The sequence below is a fragment of the Salvia splendens genome, chromosome 1, assembly GCF_004379255.2.
Source record: "Salvia splendens isolate huo1 chromosome 1, SspV2, whole genome shotgun sequence".
Taxonomy (NCBI): domain Eukaryota; kingdom Viridiplantae; phylum Streptophyta; class Magnoliopsida; order Lamiales; family Lamiaceae; genus Salvia; species Salvia splendens.
This window is the reverse complement of record NC_056032.1, coordinates 7,423,777-7,447,178: the sequence shown is the minus strand read 5'-3', so window position 1 is coordinate 7,447,178 and position 23,402 is coordinate 7,423,777. Positions and strand designations below refer to the sequence as shown.

Genomic DNA, 23,402 nt, shown 5'->3' with positions numbered 1-23,402 from the left:
ATGACAGCAGTCCACTAAAACATTTTTCGTGAGGGACTACTTCATTACTTTACTAAAACAAACAAATAAAACATAAAATCACACTACTTGCTATTCATTGTAGTAAGTCCCATTTTTCACTATTTGTGGCAACGTTGATACTTGAACAACATACATCCTATGATTTGATGCAAAAAGATGGCAACAACACACCCATTCTCAAACTGCTTCTTTACTAAAAACACACAAAAAACATAAAATCACACTACTTATACTATTCATTTAGTATACCAACTTTAAACTGCTTTGACAGCTTGGAACCTGGGTTCTTTTGGAAGAAACTTCTGCTCAGCATAAACAGACATGTAGTCTCCAAACACGAACCTAGGATACTCGGCCTCGGCCTTCTCAGCGAGCAGCTGAGTGGCCGGGTGGATGGTGGCCTCGGTAGAGGGATTGTAGAAGGAGGCAATGGACCTTCTGTTGCCGTGTGGTGTGGCGAGAATGCGGTGCCAGACGCTCTTGTACCTCCCATTGCTCAGCACCTCCACCTGATCACCGGTGTTGATGACTATGGCGTTTTTGAGTGGCTGAACGTCCAACCACACTCCATCTTTCAAGATTTGGAGGGACTCCACCTCATCATCTTGGAATAGAAGTATCACCCCTCCTGCGTCCGTGTGCGCCCTCAGCCCGGCCACCTTCTCTGGCTTCGGGCACGGTGGGTAGTGGCTCACTTTCGTCCCGAAAAAGGCTGCATCTTCTTCTTCTTCTTCTTCTTTTCCGCCACTGAATGCTTTTTTCATATACCCTTTTGGGAGGCCTAAGTTTTCATCCATTGTTTCCATCACTCTCACAGCCAGTTTCTTCAGTTCACTTCTGTATTCCTTCATGGTCTCCCTGTTGACATAGGAAAAATAATAAAGTATATAAGTAAAAAGAGTAATAAAATAGAATATCCTAGTAAAAAGTTGATTTTTTGCCAAAAGAGCAAATTGCTAGAAAAATCATAAGTTTGATCAGTTGTAATTGCTTCATTGATTTGGAGTTGAAGCTATTTGTGTGTAATGTGGAGACCACAAACCATAATTTTTAAAACCGATTTGTATGTCACTCACAAAAGCTATGAATTTTAGTCTCGAAAATTTAGGCTACTATATTTTGGCTTCCAAATCATATAGTACAATTTATCATGAGAGAATTAAAAAAATATCAAGTTATGATACAATTAACTATTACTAAAAGTTGTGGCATTAACCAGAAATTGACCAAATTTGGTGATTTTTCGGCAAAGATTACCTGAAGCCAGCAGTTTTGGAAGGCCATTGATGAGCATTGTGATCAGTGAGCAAAAACACATCTTCCCAATCAACATCATCAATCCTCTCATCACAACTCTCCTTCTCCATCAATTCCTTCAGCTTCTTCACCGGCTCCGACTCCCCGAAACCGGCCTCTCTCTCCACCTTGTAGCATTCCGACGCCACCTTCTTCACCCTCTCCAACAGCTCCTCAGATATCCCATGATTCACCAACTGTCACAAAATGTTGCCATTTTTACTCATTCAATCAATCAACATATTCATTATTTACAAAATGTTAATTACCTGAAAGAATCCCCACTCTTCACAGCAATGAGCAATCTCAGCAAGTGTCTTGCTCCTCTCCTCTCCCTCCGTCTTCGAAAAATCGATCACCGGAATCGCCATTGATGACACCTTTTTTTCTTTTTCTATAAAGTCTTTAAGCAGTAGATTAGTGAAGTGGTAATGATCTAAGCTTTGATATATGAAAGTCTATTTATAGTGTGGAAGGACGATATATTTTGGGATGTAAATGTAATGATTAAATAGTTGAATAATTATGAATAAAATAAGTGGGAAGCCGTGAGACATGCAATGGACGGTTTAAAACGCATTATATTATCTTACATATTATAACATGGTAAGTTAATACTCTCCCTCTCCCTATTGAAAGTCCATATTTGACTCGACACAAGTTTTAAAAAATAATACTACAAAAGAAGTGAATCGAACTGTGTTGCTATTTTTAGCGTATTATTTATGTTTAGTCGTATATGTGTTGCTATTTTTTTCCCTTACACACAAAAATAAACTTTTTTATGCATACACATATAAAAAATGACTGAATTAGTAAGTAATCAAAGAAATCCTAATTTCTTGAAAATATTACAAAGAAATAAAACAAAAACTATGATATTAAAAATAAGCCTGAAAACTAGTAAATTGTCTTTTTCGACCTCTAAACGATGTTAAATGACCCACAAAGCAGCACAATAGGAAATAAAACAAAAACTAGGAAATTAGAAACCAGCATCGTGCGAATTTATATCATTCCGATATAAATGTTACTTGCGTGTTTTCGGTGTAACCGTAGTCTACTATTGGAAGTGCATCAATTCCTCAAGTCAATCACCGTCGTCTACTATCGGAATCGGAGTATAGTAGTACATTAAACCGGAGATTAAAATAAAGTTAACTAAAAGATAAATCGTTGAAAGGAAGTAATCAATATCAACCAAGAAGATTAATTTATTAGGTCAAATCTATAATAACGCTTTTAAATTGTTGCTTTGTTTTCAATACGGTTTTGCTGAATTCATATTGGATTATGACTCCGTATTTACTTGATAATATTAAATCTCTGCCGACTAACTCTTTAATTCAATATATTGCTTTAATTTCATTTTAATATGATTAAATCGTTACGCCAAATGAAATGCTTTACATTTGTATGATGAGATAAGAAGTAATAAAAAAAATTAATTCATTGCCATGGTTTAAGGGTTAAGAAAGAAACTCTAATTAAATAATCTTGAAGGGTCAAATATGAAAATTTAATTCACAACATTTGCCAACTCCTTGATTTCTACTTATTGATATATTTTTGTGTATCATATCTGGTCTATTATTTAAATCACTATATTATTGTGAAAATAAATATAATCATTGAAGCTTAAATTTTTAATACCATGATTATTCAATAATCATTTATTACCCTAAGATGTAAATTACGTGTTTACAATAATTATAATAGTATAAAATTAAATTAAAATACAATAAATTAAATTGAAAAAAATTTGAAAAAGAAACTAAATGTTTGTAAATATAGAGAGATTTCACATTAGTACATGAGTATATAAACGAGTACCACGTCAAGGTACGTGGATACAACTCTGACAAAAAGAGTATATGCATATTTATTTAAAGTTGACTTTATTTGTTTTATCATAATGTCCTTTCAACTCTGCCCCTCCGACTCCGAAACCAACTGTGTTGCCCCTGCCCCGGTGAGTTTGTTCTAATGTAATTAGTAATATATATGACATCCCTCATTGAAGATTATATTCAATTAATTTGTTTGATCCTTCTATATTTGTGTCGGTTACATTTAGGTAATAAGTTCAGCGTGAAAGATAATATTTGTAAAATTATTTTGCTCACTACGCATTATAAATTATGTATATGAAATTAGTAATTAAATCATTTCAAAAGAGAAAATTCAAAAATTTAAAGCTTGCAAGAACTACAGTATATTTCAAATACGCCATGCATTTGGCGTATAATATTTATTTATTGACTTGAAGTTTATAATTTAACTACCCTATTAAGGTCAAATGCATCTTCATTAATTTATTACTTTGCCATATAAATGGAAGAATATTGAATTATTGGTTTTAATCAAATGAGATAAGTCAAACGTCTGAAATAAAAAAATTCCATTTGGTTCATGAACAATTATTATTCTGATAACGGTAGTCGATACCAAGCAAAATAAATACCGTATAAATAAAAAAATAGAGCATAAATATTTTTTTTGATAGAGCACAATTTAATTTAAAGTTCGGTTTATTAATAATTAACAAATTTTCAATTATTATTCACTCGCAACACTAATAGTAACTATAGAAATTTTATACCACTTTGAATCTCGTTAATTTAGTTGGCAATACAATCATTCATCTTATTGACAACTAATCCGACCCGTTTATTAATTCATTGTAATATAAAGTAGGTTGACAAAGAATAAATTTTAAAATAATTGTATGACTTTCCAAATTGAAATTAGTTGTGTTACCTAGTTTTGGACTTTTGGAACCACGTTATGGGCGTTCCAACTTATATAAATAAGTAAATAACACATAACTCATAAATATTAAGTAGATCTTATGATTACTAGGATTGGAAATGAGTTGAGTTACTTAGAATTTTGATTTGATAAAAGTTCGTTCGAGCTTGTTTAACGAAGTTTGTTAGCTAAACGAGCCAAATCTTGACCTCGGCAATATCCGGGTCATGAGCAAGCTTGTGAATTAGCAAGCTTTAGTAATACTTTCTTCGTCAACGAAAAAGGTAGTCTTGTTGTCATTTTCGTTCATCTTTCATGCGAATGGTGTTTCATTTTTAGGACATGTGTTAAGGGTTTAGAAGTGGAGTACTAAAAGTAAAATCATTGTCATGGTTTAAGGGTTAAGAAAGAGAGACTATGTTAAATAATCTGGAAAGGTGAAATGTTAATTTAATTCACAACATTTGCCAACTACTTGATTTGTACTTGATGATAATAACTTGTCCAATAGAAAAATACCTGTTGACAAAAATCATGAATAATTGAAAGAAAACCCAAGGGTAAATCACTAAAATTGTGGGAATGGAAAATTAGTTGGCTCATCAATGAAAGTAGGTTAAAATTACTTGCATACACCCAAACAAATCCAAACAAAATTTGAAATAAATACCAACAACAAATTAGGCTCGGAACCAAAATCTTTGTGCCTCAGACAAAAATAATCATCCCTAGTTTGCATCCACTTTTTCTTTTTCTCCAGAAAGCGATAAAGATGATCAAAACCGAGTTTTTCTTTTACGGGCAGTGTACTTTGAATCAGCAGGAACTGTATTTCCTTTTCTGCGCATTTTTTCCTTCTTTTCCATAACCCACTCTTTCCCCTTTACCTTCTTGTTTAGTTTATGCTTCTTCCTTGGCCTGTGCCTGTCTGATACTAACACCTGCAGTGCAAAAACAACTTAGCGAGATGCATATCATGCAAGCTCAACAAGTTCGCTCACTAAAAGCACTTACCGACTGATTTTCTTCGTCTCCACTAATATCTTCATCATCAGAACAACTCTCACCATCTTCACCTTTTGCCTGTGGAGTGGCACTACTCAGCGATGCTGGTCCACAAGTGAGCACGAGGAATTCTTTTCTTGTCTTAGTGCTGTAACAATGACAAAGAGCTCCAGTTTATTTGAATCATGGTTTTGGGAAAGTGGATGCAAGTTTGCTCAGAGTAAATCCCCAGATTTTAAGACTGACTTATTCTAATTTATGTATTTTACCTTTTCTATTTAATGATTATGTCGAGAAAGTGAATTCAAGTTTCATCTTTCCCAAGTGAAGCTACTTCATAATTTTGCTAAGGAGGAAGTAAACATGGAGCCTATTATCTTTAGAACCAATTACCATTTACCAAGCACAAAAAAGGCAGCTCTACTATCTTTCATATACCTATGTGGGAAATCGACAACTACACCCCCAGAGAACCCAGCTCGCATAGCAGATCCCAGGATCAGCTCACGTTGTGCCAAATTTTCAGGGTATACTTGTAAGACTGCCCTAGCTCCACGTGCCAAGCATCGGTATAATGACCCAAAGAATGCCCTAAAATGATACAATAATAATATCAGTCATACTACTACAGCAAAAGAGGTAAGTAAATCGTTTTTTTCATAGAGGTAAGCATGACTTAGTCACAACTCACAACAGTCTTGCAAAAGAAAAAAAAGGATTAGGAGCCTATGAAGTAAGAAATCACATACTTCAATCTCAGACGTGGTTCATGAGAAGATCTGTCAGCATTGCATAACCACTAGTTTGACAAAACAAAAAGGTAAAATCAAGTCAGCCCTTAACAGTTACACTTCATTTTACATTTAAGAAAAGAAAAAATATATAAAAAGAGGTGAAATGAACCTGCACAGCTGAGATACTTATTGCACCATCAATAACTCCTGGGCGAACCCCTAAGCCCTACATAGTTCATCATAAAAAGTGATATATTATAAACAGAATGGCAGTATGGCACACCGTGGACATCAAAATTTATATACTCGAATGATTGGGTGAAAGAATGATTTGCCAGTTTAAATAGCCAAATTCATGTACATAAACATACATGCAAACATTGAGCATGTGTGGGGCGAAAGTGTGTGTGAAAGAGAGAGACGGAACTTCATCACCCACCACATATAAGTATTACAGTCAAACTTAGATGTACAAACGAGTCCAAATATTCTAAGTTTCCAACAACCAAGACCTCAAAAGCAACAAAATAAAAGGGGACTCTTGCTTGATAACAGAGCACCTCTCACTTTCTTGGATGCTTAAAACATGTAGATTTAAAGGGCAATAATGCAAACACAGTTTAAGTATAAAGCCTGAATACACTAGGTTTCGGTAGAAAAATATAATTTATAGCATTTGCCAGACTTCATCCTGGAAGCGTAAACATAAATATTTGGGAGTTTTGACTTACCTGACCCATGTCTCCAAGTATAAGGTCACCCTCAGCTTCACGCTCCAATGCAACATCTGGATTTGTAAGAACATTCAGTTAAGATTAAGGAGCACAAAGCTCAGGTCAACTAGCGGAGTTTTAGCATACTGCATATGGAGTACTAAATATGAGGGTTAGTAGTAGCATACTTAGCATTGACCCAGATATATCTAGACCAATCCAGTGGTGCCCGTGCTCAGTCAATGTCTCCCCGCTCAGTCCTGATCCACAACCTGAACAAACCGGAGATAGAAACTCTCAATATAGTCATAGAGATAGCAGGAAGAGGCACATAAATTTCCCACAATGAATCACAACCAAGTCTAATGGTGAGGTACAGTATATACATCTAAAATTATATGAATCACAACCAAGTCTAATTGTGAGGTATATACATCTAGAAGACTATGAATCAGTCAAAGGTGACAGCTTAGCTAAGTTTTGGTTCTATGATTCTCATCAATAATAGTAGTAGTATAAAATTTCATTGCCCAAATTAACACAACAATGAAAAGTATAAACTTATATAGTTGTATGACAAAAAATGAGTAATGCAGCTCTGAGAAAAAATAAATAAAGCACAGGTAAAAAGTCATAGGTAATATAGTACTAATATGTAGATGATCAAACAGAATTAACTCAACTAACTGTTTACAAGCAGCAATAGATTCGCAATTTGCAATGTTAGTAAACATTCTAGCAACAAAATTGAGGCAAACCCACAAACACATTACAGGTAAACCGTAAATGTAAATTTACCAATATCAAGCAGCAGTCTTGGAACATCATCATCAGGCAGAGCAAGAAGCTCCAGTGCTCTCTCAGAGAGTTTAGCCTTTCCACATAAAATAAAAGCAGCAACACGATCAATTGACAGGAACTTCACATACTACAACTTTATCTAACGATAGAATAGAATAGAATAGAGAAAAAATATTTGTATTTAAACCTGAATATCGATGATACGAGATGATGAGGTGTATTTACGAGCTTCGTCGTCATTATAGAATATCTCTGGCGGTGCTTGCAGCTCCGGACGTGACGCCATCTTTTTCTACCAAAAGCAACTCCTAACTGAAATCGATGCTTTGAATTTAAGAATTCAGCTCAATTATTTTGTTAGAGATGAACCCCAGCCAAAACTCAACCCCTATCATCAATATATTCGCTACACCACTTTCTACCCAAAATTAGGCAAATATGAAAAAGCTAACAACTCCTGCAGCTGGATTTCTTCCTATCTTTTCTTTTACTCCCAAATAAGAGTGTCCTTTTCTTATCTAGCTCTTATGGATTCTATGATGTCCACAAATCAACAATGGTGCACAAACTAATTCCAGAAGAAACACAAGGCTAGTATTGCATTGTAAAACGGCTACTTGAATAGAGAATCATCCAAAATCCAAAATATCTAAAATTAAATGCCAATCACAATTTACCCCAAATAGTGAATTCTCAATAACAATAGACTTATCCAAATAAATGCAGAGAGTAAAATTAGAACTGACTTGCGAGCTTTTAACAAAGAGCTGAGAAGAGGCGGCAGCGGCGGGGAGAGCTGATCGATCGGCCGAGAATAAGGAAGAAAGAGGAGAAATTATGTATTTATTGTGTTTTTCTTTATGTAGTGGGCCTAAATAAGTTTAACATTCTTATAATTGGGCTTTTTGAAATACATAACTATGTGGGTGATCAAAAGTAAATCAAACTATATCAAATGCAAATTTAGTTTAACCATTTCAAGTTTTCAACCATCAAAACCTAAATACTGAGATTATGATTGGAAATTTCTAATTCAATAATTTTTAGCCTGATTAACTCGCAATCTGAGTATGTCTAACCCAAATCCGATGGGATTGGTCGGTTGACATCCCTAGCTATTTGTAGGATTAATTTATGTTTTAATAATAATTTTAGTTTCTATAATTAATTGATGGACAAATCACTATAGTATTTTGTAACATCCTTTTATATTACTCTTTGTATTTGTAAATTGTACTTCTCCTCCGCCTTCTTTGAGCTCACGTGCGCGCACGTGGGAGACTGACTCTTAAAAAATTAGCCATATTAAAAAATATAATCTCCATACAAAACGTAATAGCTATAAACACAAATACTCTTTTTCATACAGTATATAATTGCAATTCTTGAAACTAAACACAAATATTCATTCCATACATATAATTGCAATATAATACTTGAAACTACATATCGTCAATAGTAAACAAGTATGCAGTGTATAACTTAAATCAATAACAACATACATATATAAGTTATAACAGTATTAATTCATAGATTGTGAAAATAAATGACACCAAATTAGACCAACTCTCAATAGATCACTACTCCCATGCAGCACAATCCTCGCTCTGCAAAAGCCACAAAAAAACAAAAATGTAAGCTACATATAATGCAAACATATTAATTTATACACATTTGTATTAATGAAATAAATCTAAACATTACCCTAAGTTAGTTAATGTTGAAGATTAGGGTGAGTGGGCTGAAGGTGGTATGTGTTGGTTTGAAAAGGAAGGGTTCCGAGGTGCAGATCATCTCCGAAAAACGGGAACTGGTTCATCAATGGCTGCTCCTCGATCAGCTTCAGCTCGGTTATCGCTTGACGATGCTTCTCATTCTCCATGTTAGCTTGTTTCTGAAGCTGATTGCTAGTTAGCTACACATTCAAGAAACAAAAAATTGATATTTATATGACATAATTAAATGAAATTAAAAGAAATTGAATATGTGAATTATTTATTTATTAAATTATTTACCCAATTGTACATTTCTTGATTCTCCTTCTCCATCAGCACTTCCTATAATTAAAACATTTCCAATAAAAGTTAACTCTAACTAAGCTTATGTGTGTATGCATGTAAAATTATACTACCGTCCTCTTTAGATTCTCCACTTGCTCTTGAATAAGCTGAAACTGAAATATGAAAAATAATTTGATTACTAAAATACTAGTAAGATGGCATGCTTATGTTAATATGTGATTTGGAAGAGAAATATTTAGTTTTACTTTTCGAGCTCGGACTTCGGTTAGCGAGAGCTCGATCTGGTGCTCGAGATCCGCAAGCTCTTCATAGCGCAGGCCGCTCAAGTCGTCGGGTTTGTACTTGTGGATCAAGCTGAGCTCCAGATTCTGCGTTTCGCTTCTCATTCGGCTCAGTTCTTTCAGCACCTGATTCTGAAATTTAATTAATTTGTTAAATTAGCATATGTGTTTAGCTAAACAAATTAAGAGGGTCAATTAATTACATCGTATCCAGCTGCTTCCGGGATTGAGATGCCCTTGGCGTTTGCATACCTCTCTATGATCTGCTTCATGCTGCCATGATTCAACAAAAGTAATTTTAAATTGATTGCTAAATAAAGTATTTTACACATAAAATTATAGGGTGAGACTAGCAAACAATTTACCACCAAGATTTCAAATTTTGACAAATCTGATCTGATTAATTGTAACATTTTCAAGACTTTTTACTGTGAATTTTCAAACATGTTACACACAAACATATATCTGTCAAATGTGATCTGATTAATCTTTGACATTTTCAAAAAAAACATAGATGGATCTTGATAGTAGTACATAATTAATGATGGAATTAGGGGTCAAATGGGCTGAGGCTGGTCAAAAAAGAAATTGATTACTTCTGCTCACATTCAGACACAAGAGAGAGACATATTTAGACCTATTCTTGAAAAAGAAATAAAAAACAAAAAATAAAAAAATGGGTGATTTGAGACCTGATATCAGAAGGGGTGCAGTACTCAGTGAGTTTGCCCTTGGTGGAGAAGACGATGAGCCCGATCTGAGCATCGCAGAGCACAGAGAGCTCGTGAGTCTTCTTCAACAAACCCGAACGACGTTTCGAGAAGGTTACTTGCCTCCTCGTGTTGTTCTCGATCTTCTTCATCTCTATTTTCCCTCTCCCCATTCTTCTCCACCTAAAAACCCTAAAAAAGAGACATGAAATCATCCATTATTGGAATGCAGACAATTAGGTTGGCTTAATTTGTGGAAGGAGAAGAAAAAACACACACAAAGTTGGCTTAATTAGCCACTGCCACTCTGCAAGAGAAGAGAGTAAACAAACTATGATCAAAATTTGGGAAAAGTGAGGTGAATTAGAAACTTGCTGTGTATTTGAAATTCTTTAAAATGAGAGGGAAAATGTTGAGAATGAGAGAGAGAGGAAACTTTGTTCCAGGATTTTATTGTAAGATGGGCAAAATGATATATATAGGAAAAAAAATTATATTTGAGAAGGGGCAATAAGTGCAATTTTTAACATTTATTTAAAAATTTATAACAAATTTATAAAGGCAAACAAGAATTGAGGAGGGGCATTTGCCCCACCACAGATTCGCCCATGCATGTTCTTGTCTGGTATTTAGGGATTGAAATGTGACTACTGTCTTTTATAAGCAAAGAGTATAATGCAATATGTTGTTCCCTTTTATAGTTGTGTGTATCTGTGTGCCTATGTTATGTACATACACCTCACACACAATACATACACATATATGTATTGGTAGGATTTATTAATTACAGCATGCATGCATATTTATTACTGTAATTTCTTTTTAATGTGGTACTAAACGCTCAAGTAAAAAAAGACGGCAAGCTGGTACTAGTACAGAAGCAATTCAGAATATATACAACAACAAAAAAGAGACGAAATGAAAAATATATTTGAAACAGATACAGAAATAAACGAGGAGCACATCGGGCGTTATCTGTCAATCCTTAGTCGGAATGATAAGTTCCAAAAATAAATTCAAAACAATTACAAGGTACAACCTATTCTGACATAAAAATGTGGACTATAAACATTGAGCGCCGATGGCCAAAAATGAAAAACGTCAACTACATAAAACTTAGTATCTTTTAATGACATATTAGAAACGCAATTACCTGCATTAAAATTTTTAAAAAATAATTAAAATTTAGGACGGAAAAAAACATGTTGAGAACATTATCTTCATCTTCTGTTTTTCTAGGTCGCTTTCATTTGCGTTCCCTAACTTTAGTTGGGACAATAAGAATGCGGACGCCTTTCCAAGCATGAATACTATATTTAGAAAAAAAAATAGCGTCCTGAATTATATTAGTAAAAGATATCCTTCTGGCACCCGCAACGCGTCACGCGGGTGGCCCGTAATCCGTCACGCCGGGACGAGACGGCGGCGTGACGAGTTGCAGCGCCCCGTCTCGTCCCCAGCCCGCCGAGACGGATGGCGAGACGTCTCGCCATGCGCGACGCCCACTCGCCTGCCCGCGAGTGGACATCGTCACGCTGACGCAATAAATCATTTTTTTAAAAAAAAAATCGAATTAAAAAAAAAATTTAAATGAAAAACAGTAATATTACCGTTAATATTACAGTTTTTTTTCTTTTTTTATTTATTTTTATTTTTTTACTCTATAAATACTCCTAATTCATCCTCATTTCACACACAAATACACATCTATTCTTCCCAAATCATCTTCATTTCCTCTCCAATTTTCATCTAACCTCTCATCACAAAATGTCCGGCGACGGAAACTCTGGCGGTGGCGGTGGCGGCTCCGGCGGGTTCGACATCAACGCGTTCGGTGACTGGGGGCATGTACAATGTCCTGGGTGGTGGTTCCGGTTCGTCGACGCCGAGGGGGTACCAACCACCCCATTTTGATGTGGATGCATACGCCCGTCCCTCCGCCCCGAGGTATTCGCAGGGATTATCCCAGATTCGGGATGATTATTCCGTTGAACCCACTCCGGAAGAAGGTCGAGGCGGTGGAAGCTCCAGGGCGGAGGCGGAGGAGGATCTAGGCCGGCATCCGTATAGCCCCAAAGAAACGCTGGCGGTGTACAACGCCTGGATCAGCGTCTCGTACGATCCCATCGTCGGGAATCAACAATCCCGGAAGTGCTTCTGGGAAAAGGTCACCGAGGCCTACCACGAGATTAAGCCGAAGGGGTCTCACCGCCGCACATATAAGATGCTCCGCGCTTACTTTGACCGAGTCGACAGAGAGGTCAAAAAATTCTTCGCCATCTACAAGAGTGAAGCGACTCATTACCAAAGCGGAGCCACGTGAGCCAACATTCTAAGGTCGGCTTTGCGAGTCTACTTCTACGACACCGCCAAACAATTCAGCAGCGCCGCACAAGAGTTTGCCTCGCAGGAAGTTGAGGGCACGGCAGACGATGCCGGGGGGTCCTCACGTGGGCGCCGTCGGCCGCAAGGGAGAAATGCGGCGAAGGCGGCTAGAGGGAGGAGAGGCCGAGCCGAATCAAGCCAGGCGGGCTCGGGCTCAGGGGCACCCTCGAACTCCCTAATGTCCATGTACATGACCGCCACAATGGCGGACACTTCCCGCATGACACCTCCACAATATCAAACCTATCTTGCCGGAATTGAGTTTATGACAAGACAACTTGGTATTCCGCCTCCAGGTGGCTTCAGTGCACCTCCACCGCCTTCGGGAGATGATTCACCGGCGGAGTAGTTTTTTTATTTTCTATAAAATTGTATTTTAAATTATGTAATTTTTATTTTTTTTAGGATTTTAATTATGTATTTTTTTATTTTTTTGAATTTTAAGTTGTATTTTTATTTTATGTTGTAATTTTATTTTATTTAATGAAGTGTGTTTTTATTAATTGAATTTGGTTGTAAATAAAAATTAAAAATGAAATTGAATGAATAGTAATTTAAGAGAGGGTTAAGGGACGAATAAGAGATGGGGGTTGCAGGTTCTGTCCCTTAGTTAAGAGATGGAGTAAAAAAGTACAGTGGGTCCCATGAATAGTAATTTAAGGGACGGATAATAGACAGCGTTGCAGATGGCCTTAGATGCTCTTTTTTTAGTTATGTGTGCTATGCTACAAAAGCTCGATTCAAAAAACGACGAAGTAATACAACATACTACCTTCGTCCCATAATAGATGGCACACTTGGAAATTGGCCCGAGATTTTAGGTGATGTTGTTTTGTGTGTTAGGTGGAGAGAGAAAATAATATATTTATATTAATGTGAGAGTGAGCTTTTTCCAAAAAAGGAAATGTGACATCTTTTATGGGACAAACTAAAAAGGAAAGTGTGACATCTATTATGGGACGGATGGAGTACTGTTTTTGTATGTCATTTACAGTCACATTTTTGTTGGCCATAAGTTTTAACAAATTGTTTAACTTTGTGATGATAATTGATAAATAAGTTAGTGCAATGTAGACCTCACGTTTATATATTCCTTCGTCTACGAAAAATAGTCTCATTTTGTCATTTTGGAATGTCCACAAAAAATAGTCTTATTTCTAAAAGTGAAAATTTTATCTCATATTTTATCCACTTTTTCTCTAATCTCTCTTACTTTATTCACTTTTTCTCCCTCTCTATTACTTTACCAAATTTTCATTAAAACTCGTGTCGTCTACAAATGAGACTATTTTTTATGGATGGATGGAGTATTAGTTATAAAATAGAATGTGACGGTAAGATTTAGTTGAATGATGAGTCCACTTATCTAAACCAAAAAAAAGTAAATGAGACTAAAAACACGAACATCTTGAAATCATGACAAGATGGAATGTTTTTTTATGAACAGAGGAAGTAACTAAAAACAAGAGTTTTGTCTAAACCAATACAGAAAACACACATCCAGGTGCATCCATCCATCGTTTTACACCAAAGAATAAGCTTTAATCAAAACAATCATAGGGTGCCTCAAATTGAAAGTTTCTTGTTTACATATTTATTAATCCTTAATACTACTACAATTTGATATTTGAAGAAACACACTTGCATGCAAAGTAAGAACTATGTGGTTTTTCACAAAATTGATACTGCTAGTCGTAAAATGAAAAATATTGATATAGATATACTAGAGTAGTAATAAACAAATTGAGAAATTAAATAAAATGTCAGCCGAATTAATTTAAATTTTGCAAGGACATATATGTATGGTGGGTGCTCTACTATCCCTCTCATCCACATTTAATGCATCTATGATAGTATGTATATTTTTTATTTATATAGAGAGAGAGTCAGAGAGAGGGAGGAATTATTGATATGAAAAATGAGTGAAACGTTTAATTGGAATAATATTTGGAAGTAGTATGTCGTGAAATGTGTAAAACGAAAAGATTGTTGTTGACGTCTAACCACCACTGCTGAATCCACACTGTGTCTGTGCACCAAATATTCCTGAGCTTTTCCATTTTTGCCAATTCATGAATAAAGGGACTCATTTAAAGATTTTCCAATTTAGGAAACTGTAAGATTTAGTTGTATGGACCATCACTTTATCATAATTACTTCCGGATCCAGGATTTTTTTATTTTGGGTGTCGTTCGGTCAGAGCACGGGCGGCATCGCCTGTGCCGAGTGCCGATTCTTCTCCGGTGATGAAATAGTCATCCAAGCATTTCTCCTTATTCGCATACATCTCAAACAACTGAAAATGAATTCGACTGATAAAATGAATTCGTTTGTTAGACCATTTTTAAGGTACATAATTAGGAGTATTACTTAATATTCATTAGAAGACTCATTTCTGGCTGCACAAGTTTCAAGAAATGTTAAGAAAATTGGATGGAAAAAAGTTAGTGAATATGAATCTCAATTGTATATATTAGTTTTAAACTAAATGTGAGTGGAATGAATTAGTAGAATGTGAGATCCTATTACCATTTATAATAAAAGTGAACCGTGATTTCTCTTCGCGGACCGACTAAAATGAAAAAAAATGGGACTTCTATTCGTGGATGGAGGAAGTAAATGATTTATAAATGAATACTCCATCCGTCCACGAAAAATAGGGCACATTTGCCATTTTTTGTTATCCACGAAAAATAGGGCACATTCAAAAAATGAAAGTTTTCAACAACTTCTCTCATATTTTTTTCCTTTCTCTCTTACTAATAATATGGACCTCACATTCCACTAACATTACTTCTCTTTTCCCTTTTTTTCTTACTTTACTAATTCTACATTAAACCCGTGAATGTTCCCTTCTCTCTTACTAATAATATGGACTTCACATTCCACTAACATTACTTCTCTCTTACTTTTTTCCCTTTTTTCTTACTTTACCAATTTTACATTAAACCCGTATCATTCACAAAGTGCCCTATTTTTCGTGGACTGATGGAGTAATATTTTGTCGAAGTTATTTCAGAAAAATGACAAGTTATCGAGTACACTTTTCACCAAAACTTTTGAAAAGGACTATGTATATACGAAATTAAATATAGGGTAATGACAAAAGCTTTTTATTACTGTGATAAGTCCAGTACTACTAGTTGTTTCACTATCGTTTTTTCCCCTGTATATTTATAAAAACTATTACCGCGGTGAATTATGGTTACATTATTAATTATCTTTATATAGTTAATTACGTAGATGATCAATTTCTATGAGTACTTGAACAAGTCTCATTAAAAAAAGTATGGGATTAACTAGAAGCAAAGTTTGTCTCATATATATGAACTGAATGACATTATTTCATTATTCAAAATTTTGAAAATATTATGATTGCACTAATTAAAAGGCATTGTTGTGATTGTAACGTTTTCATCACGGTAAGAAAATTGAAACTTAAGATGAAAATTGCCATTTTCAAGAATTAGCTCTAATAACTACTCCATATAATTTAATTTTTATACCAACTACCTTACTCAAAATTATTAGTTTGACTCCTTCCACAGAAAGAAGGATAGGAATAGGAAAAGTGCAGATATTTTCTTTTACCAAAAGTGCGTATATATGTAATTGTAGTTTTATGTGGTGGACCCGATAACTAATCCTCTTGTTGATTTATAGACATTTCGAAAACTAACCCTCTCGCTGACATGTAGGTAATTTCATTTGAATAGTGGTGAATTGAGTATCAATTTCGAAAAGTGTACTCGATAACCCTCTCGCTGACATTTCGAAAAGTGTACTCGATAACTCGCTGATTTTTAGGCACTTCCATGAGTATCAATCTCTAAAATTTGATTGAGGATGGATGAATCTATTTCACACAATTACACCCCTTGTGGTGAATTGCATATATTGTAGATCTGTTTATGTATTCTATTAGTCTGATATTTTACATATATTGTATTATCAGTTTATGTATTCCATTAGTCTGATAGGAGTATTTCACATATTTACAAGTCACAACTATGAACTATCGCTAATTAGTTCAGATACACAAACACACCAATTTATCTGAATAATTCAGTGCATATATCTCTATTGAAAAGTAAAATAAAATAAAATAAAATAAAATAAAATAAAATAAAATAAAATAAAAATGGTATATACAGTAAGCTCTAGTTGGAGCAAAGACAACAGAGTGGATGTCAGCACCTCTTCATATGACCTAATTTAAACCTAATCTAGTAATGGTGAATCATGTTTTAACAACAAACACTAAATATAAATTATGCAAGAAATTCAAGACATGTATCTGTGATTCAAAACCATCTATTTGTGGCATCACATCGTCAACTATGGTTATCACTATCAGAGCCAGACTTAGCACCTGGCGGAAGGTTGAATTTAGGAGGAACAGCAGTGGGCTTATGGTGTTTGTGTTTTTCCTCTGCCTCAGGAGCCTTCTCGAGGCGGAGCTGAGCCTCAGCAGCGTCTAGATTTTGCTTCTTTTTTACTTTCTTTTTGGGTAATACCTCCACTGGCATGGCACCAGTAAGATTGCTGTTGGGGATAGCCTTCACTCTTTCTTGCTTTGGTTTGTCTACACTAGAATTACTCGCGACAGGCATTGGTACATAAGGTTCGGGTTGAGATACAGCAGCACTCTGGACCAGCTTGGCCATCAATGATGAAGCATGGTCATGGGACTCGGACAAAACTTTCTCAGGCAATGCAGGACTAACAATACTAGTATCCTCCAATTTTTGTGCTAACACCTTCTTCCTCTTAACCTTCTCTTGATCCTGACAGAGAAAATTATTGGTAAATAAAAGGAACGTGTACAAGACTTGTCAGAAACCTGAAAGGAATGTTCAAGAGTTATCAAGGCACGATAGATATCCTAAATACCATAGATAAAAACTACACAATTGAAACACGATTAACACTATAGAAACCCATGGCAGATTGCACAAGTCTAATGCCTCGGAAATACTTGATGTATGGTCATATCTATCAACTATTCGTATAGTAGTTACTGGACTCTATTAAGGAAACTGCTACTCATATCATACACTACTAGGCTTAATTTAAAATACTATTAATTAATATTTTCACAGAAGTGGATATTCTGTTTTAGTAATTTAAGACTGAATCTGATTGATCAGCCAAAGAATAAAACGGCAATCAAGTCAAGGAAAGATGCCAGAAATGAGGCATATCGAATATGTATCATAAATAAACCTACAATGGAACATGAATCCCAGACAATAATATGCAGAATAAACTATATGCAACATGGGTTGAATTTAGTAAGTTCTCTGGCATTGATGCATCATAGATAAACATGCCAAGAATTAGTATATCCGATGTCCAAAAACCCGAACCCGAATCAAGATTAAAGAATACTCTGAAGTCTGAACCCTAATGTTAGTTACCCGCACACATAATGTCAGTGATCACAAAAGGGTAGTCCAATTGCCCAAGGTAATTTGTGCAATATGAGTTCAGGAAACATGTCGCTCCTGTCTCAATAAATACACAAGTATGCACCTGAGTACTTTCTTATAGTTTGAGAAATTAAGTAAGCAGTCAGATTTCATTCTGCTAAAACAGAAAGAATTCAAGGAGAATGAGCAAAATATACACATACCCTCGGTCGGCCACTTAATGCCCTCCTTTTATCTTTTGCTTTATGTATTGCACGTTTAATTCCATCAGTGTCCATGATTCCACCAGGCCATAATGCTGTAAGCTGCAACAGGGAAATACAAACAGCAGATTTTCACTTGCATAGCCTTGTAAAACTGAATGATAGTATTTTATAAACCACAATAGTTGTTGAGTCCATGATCAGCCGAAGAAGAGTGAAGAGGATTGATCAATACTTAAAACAAATCCACTTATTATTCTCTCTCACTCTCTCGTACAATCATGAATTGGCTAGGTTTTCTGCTAGTACGTCAAGTAATAACTTCCCTGCTGACTTAGGCAGCAGTATCTACCATAGAATCTCACAGTAAAATGTCTGAGATCCTTGAACAAAACCAGATTCTGGGATATGAAAACCTTCCTTCCCTCCCTGTTGAAGAAAAAAATAGCCCCCATAGCAATACCCACAGCAGCGACCAGGAAAAAGCCCTCATACTTTGACTGCTTTTAAGGATTTTATCACCAAGGAAAATTCTTAATAATCCAGGGGCACAGTTGACAGTCCACAACTTCTAATATATGTATGATAATGCATGCATTTTACCTGGTCTAGTTATCAATAATAAAAATCTTATGTTGTTACCTCTTCGTAAAGTCTTCTCACAGGGGGTCCTGAATCTTCTTCATGTCTCTGGAAATTAAAAGGTTGTGACAAGGCAGAAATATAAGTCTACAAACCAGAAAACTCCATCAACGAATATGAAAATCTGATATATTACCTCCACATAAAGGTCATACAAGTCACAAATCTTATTCTCCAGTGCATCATCCATGCTGTATTTTCTTTTCAAGGTTTCTTTTTCTTCAAGACCAATTTCTTGAAAATCATCGGTAGCAGTTTGCTGCTGAACCTACAAAGTAGATGATATCTGTTAATTTAAAAATTGGTATCAATATTCAGCACATGTGTGTTGTTTGACATAGCATGTTCCAGTAGAAATCACTTATGAACAAACTTTATCTGCTTTTTTCATGGTTTAATGTTATTATCATAATTTCAACATTAACAATCTATGCACATCAATAGCAAATAAAGCATGCAAGAAAAATGAATACTTTGGATTTCATATATTGCACCCGCTGCCTAACCATCTCAGCAACTTCTTGTTTTGTCTTCTGCAATCGGTAATCCTTCTCTTGTCTAGCCGACAATCCCAAATTGGCCATTACTCTAAGATTTCTCTGAAAAAAAGACTTTATTAGCTTGGCTACAGTAAACAAAAAATGTTTCAAAATGTTGTATTCAGCTGATGATCAAGTTCAGACTAAGGTTTGTGAAGGTTATTGCCAAACCATAACTACAGCCTATGGGAACATTCCCCTGTCCACACACCCTACATGGGCACCAATAAGGAGGAAAACTAATGAACGATAGAGAACAAGGAGGGGGAGAATAACAGCTAACCAGAAGAAAACATGCAAAATTGAGAGAGAGAGAGAGAGAGAGAGACGTAACAGCACTGCTAATAACAGTAGATTATTCGCTTAACCAATATAACGCTAAATATATTAACCATGGAAAAATGGAGGCATTGTAGTTAAAAAAATATAATCGCACTCAGATATTAATTCTCAAAGAAGAGTTACCTTAAGTGTCCGAAGTTGCATCAAGTGGCCTAAGATGCTCATCAGACGATTGATTACATCCTTTGGGATTTTTCCATAGTTAGATTGCTGCAGCATCCCGAAAATATAAACGTTTTGACATAACCAAGTAATAGAGGTGCACCCTCATAAAAGCAAAAAACAAGTAAACTACTGGATTAACAGCTATAGTGAACTCATAGCATCTTAAGTACCGCTAATCTAGCAACTTTAGACAGCTTCTGCTTTATTTCAGGTGACAATCTCCTTTTGATTCCTTGAGAAGAACTATCGGGATCCTGTACCTCTGTTGAAGGTGGTCTTGCTGTTATTCAAAACACACAAGAAGAGTTACCATCATGGCGTGACATATCATACTAAAAGAATGAAAACTACCATTGCTGTAAGGTTTGTACATACATTCTACAACTATCTTCTGTAACTCTCTAATGGCTTTTTCGAGCACCGTAATTTTTGGTTTAACATTAGATCCTTCTTTTCTTGGAGTGTGAGGAACCTTCTGAAAAAGATATGTATGAAGACCTCATCAGGGATAATATCATAACAATAATAAATTGACTGCAAAAAGAGAAAATGCGAAAAATTGGAGGGACCAGTAATGACAATACATATCTCTAACAGGTTTAAGATGCTGAAATTTCTACTCACTTATTTGAGAATAAGAAGGTAGGAATATGCATATAACAGCCAGCGTGTATAGAACAGGGCTAAAAACATGAATACATGATACATGTGAATCAGATATGGTTTCATCAATCATCAATTCATCATTAATGGTAAATAAAAGTGGGCAGACATACGACACTGCTTCAAACATCAGTCATTTAAGGGAGGCATCTCTGACCATATAAGAAGAATAGGTCAAAGTTTTTTAAATAGTGTGCTATTAAGTGTCCCAAATAGTAAGGAATTTCACTATTTTTAAAGAACTAAAAGTTACAGCTGAACTTGTATTTCGGTACTATAACATTGGCATTGGCAAGGTATCAGAAGCTAGAAAGATATATACTAAATTAACTCCCTAGACAGAAAGGTCTAGAAAGAAGAAAGAACCAACTTCATGCACAGTTATTAAAAAATCATACGATGATGGGACACGACAAATCATCTTAAACATTTATGTGAATAGAAACAACCAATTCACAAACAACCGCAACGCAAAAATTCACTCACCGCTATTTGTGGCAAGTCTCTACTTGGAGGAATATTAAGGTCAAATCTTGCAACATGTCCACTTTTTTCATTCCGTTGAACAGATTGGTCCAGCTCCTTAGCCTTATTTAGTTTGGTATACTGAGGTTTGCTTACAGGTGAACTATTTGGCCTCTGAGCTGAAGCATCTAGAAGTTCACTGCTGTCCTTCAGTTTGTTATTGTGATTCTGTGATGAGAAGACCCCAATCTTTTGCTGGTCTGCATCCTTGTGCTCTAGTGATGCTGTAGGATCCATCAGAGTCTGATGATCTGCAATTTTCTTCTTCACTGAAGCTTCAGTTGCATTTGCTTGAGAAGCCTCTAGCACATTCGTACTTTGCACATTGAACTGACTAGTAGTATTTCTTTCAATTGAGGATGATGATTTTCTTCCTTTGTTTCCTATTTTGATGTGTTTATTTGGATTAAGCCCATCTTCATTCCCACCTTGAGCTTTTGTCACATCTTTACGCCTCCTTTTCTTTGGTTGTTGTGTAGCAGATATGGTAGGTTCACTGCACATTAGAGTAAATAAAGACCTTAGACAACTAATAAAAAAGAACAGGCCCTAAATTATTTTGCCGACATAAGCTGAATAAAACCAGCAACAGAAAATGACACTGTGTGCACTGATCAAGATACAGGATATTCCGATATAATATAAATTTGACTGACATACTAGAAAAACTTACCAGCAGATCCTAAGGGATAATCATGTCCACTTATCCATTCTCATAGAAGAACAATATTAGATGCAATCAAAACACTGCACCACTTATGATTCAATAAAATGAAAGAAACAAGAAAAAAAACATTATTTGCTTCACATACAGCTTTAAAAAGTTACTTTTATGGCATTCCTATGCATTTCAAAATTTATTATTTCACCTATCCTGAACATAATACAGGTCTTATAGGAAAAGTCAACAAAAGAAGTCCAAAATCAATTTATACTTTCTACCTCAATTATCAGAGTGTAATAAAAGAAGTTTTGGTTTTTTACATTATGTTTCCAGTTCCAAAGTTTAGACATATGAAAAACTATTACGAATGGTGTAACTTAAGGACAGTTTATTTACACAGTAAGTAACATTAGTACATTACCATACATCCAACTGAACCTAAATAATCCAAGGGCTATATAACAGACAATGATATAGTCATAATATTTGTTGATAAAAGACATGAAAGGTACATCTTAAAAGACTTACACGCGTTCCAACTTCCCGCGGTTAACGAAAAAACCATCATGTTTTATTGATGAGTTATCAACCTGGAAATAATCATCCTGCATAGCCAACAACGCACAACATAAGCGGTGGTGAGAGGAGGAGAGCACAACTATATAATATAGTTGATGAAAATGTAGCACTTACCAACTCAGCATCATCAATAAAGGAATCCTCTGTATCGTACTCATCATCATCTGGCACATCATCAAGAAAAACTTCTTCATCTTCACTACTTCCTTCACCCTAAACGTTCACCCACATAACATGAATTATTTGTGCCAGTAGATAGAAAATCACATCCATATCACCCATCAATCATCTAAGCGTCACTGAGTGTTATATGTCCTAATGTAGCCAATTCTTTGAAAGGCATACAATACAATGAGACTTCCTTTCCCCCGACTAAAGAAAAAAGCCTGAATTCATCAATCCAACAAAAACATACCGCATACATTCGCTCGATTTTCTCAATAACGGTGCTCAGACGGTTCGTTCCGGCCTGACCTTGAGCATCCTTCCCTTCATTCTCCGCCGGCTGCTCCGAAGAAGCCAATGCAGGTGGAAGAGGTGGGGGATTGGGCTGCGGAGCTGGCTGCTGATCGGTTGTGGAGGACGGGCCAGCAGCTTTTGGTCCATGCTTATTGTTCTTACTGGCAGCCGCCTCCTTAAGAAGCTTCTTCCACGAAACGATTGTCGTCTCTCCCGGCCGCAGCTCCACCGTAAACCGCAGGCGGTCGCCGTGTGATTCGCACGTGGACATTGGTTTTAACGCGGAACCCGATTCCGAACCGCCGCCGCCGTCGACCATTAATCGGAGCTAGAATTTTAGGGGTTTGAAATTAGGGGGGAAAACCCTAGGACTTGGGCTGATCTAAGAGGGGAAAGACCGAAAGAGGAGATTTTGCGTTGTTTTTTATGCCTTATTTTCCCTTTTGGATGTGTAACGGTTGCGGGACTGCT

At 35.8% G+C, this 23,402-nt stretch overlaps 4 protein-coding genes across 5 annotated transcripts; all 4 read right to left on the bottom strand.

Annotated features, from left to right (window-relative positions):
- Positions 1 to 108: 108 nt before the first annotated feature.
- LOC121803202 (1-aminocyclopropane-1-carboxylate oxidase 5-like) lies at positions 109 to 1,719 on the bottom strand. The gene is made up of 3 exons (XM_042202903.1): positions 1,587 to 1,719; positions 1,279 to 1,514; positions 109 to 879 (listed from the first exon to the last, which is right to left on the bottom strand). The coding sequence occupies exons 1-3, from the start codon at positions 1,686 to 1,688 to the stop codon at positions 276 to 278; spliced, it is 942 nt and encodes a 313-aa protein (XP_042058837.1). The 5' UTR covers positions 1,689 to 1,719; the 3' UTR covers positions 109 to 275.
- Positions 1,720 to 4,642: 2,923 nt separating this feature from the next.
- LOC121795008 (18S rRNA (guanine-N(7))-methyltransferase RID2-like) lies at positions 4,643 to 8,177 on the bottom strand. Its single transcript, XM_042193431.1, has 10 exons — positions 8,068 to 8,177; positions 7,509 to 7,633; positions 7,319 to 7,394; positions 6,709 to 6,792; positions 6,539 to 6,594; positions 5,977 to 6,033; positions 5,823 to 5,872; positions 5,512 to 5,664; positions 5,083 to 5,221; positions 4,643 to 5,009 (listed from the first exon to the last, which is right to left on the bottom strand). Exons 2-10 carry the CDS (start codon positions 7,605 to 7,607, stop codon positions 4,845 to 4,847), a joined length of 879 nt encoding a protein of 292 aa, XP_042049365.1. The 5' UTR covers positions 7,608 to 7,633; positions 8,068 to 8,177; the 3' UTR covers positions 4,643 to 4,844.
- A 699-nt stretch (positions 8,178 to 8,876) lies between these two features.
- Positions 8,877 to 10,506, bottom strand: LOC121804544 (MADS-box protein defh21-like). Its single transcript, XM_042204132.1, has 7 exons — positions 10,316 to 10,506; positions 9,827 to 9,896; positions 9,588 to 9,755; positions 9,453 to 9,494; positions 9,337 to 9,378; positions 9,026 to 9,236; positions 8,877 to 8,928 (listed from the first exon to the last, which is right to left on the bottom strand). The coding sequence occupies exons 1-6, from the start codon at positions 10,504 to 10,506 to the stop codon at positions 9,036 to 9,038; spliced, it is 714 nt and encodes a 237-aa protein (XP_042060066.1). The 3' UTR covers positions 8,877 to 8,928; positions 9,026 to 9,035.
- A 6,318-nt stretch (positions 10,507 to 16,824) lies between these two features.
- Positions 16,825 to 23,371, bottom strand: LOC121811101 (ubinuclein-1-like). 2 transcript variants are annotated; one of them, XM_042211900.1, is made up of 12 exons: positions 22,888 to 23,371; positions 22,587 to 22,685; positions 22,422 to 22,498; positions 21,191 to 21,725; positions 20,417 to 20,516; positions 20,212 to 20,321; positions 20,000 to 20,086; positions 19,469 to 19,594; positions 19,132 to 19,263; positions 18,996 to 19,043; positions 18,354 to 18,455; positions 16,825 to 17,505 (listed from the first exon to the last, which is right to left on the bottom strand). In XM_042211900.1, the coding sequence occupies exons 1-12, from the start codon at positions 23,248 to 23,250 to the stop codon at positions 17,053 to 17,055; spliced, it is 2,232 nt and encodes a 743-aa protein (XP_042067834.1). In that variant the 5' UTR covers positions 23,251 to 23,371; the 3' UTR covers positions 16,825 to 17,052. The 2 variants fall into 2 exon arrangements, with proteins under 2 accessions (XP_042067834.1, XP_042067840.1); XM_042211906.1 differs by having other exon boundaries at positions 19,502 to 19,594.
- Between the last annotated feature and the right edge of the window lie 31 nt (positions 23,372 to 23,402).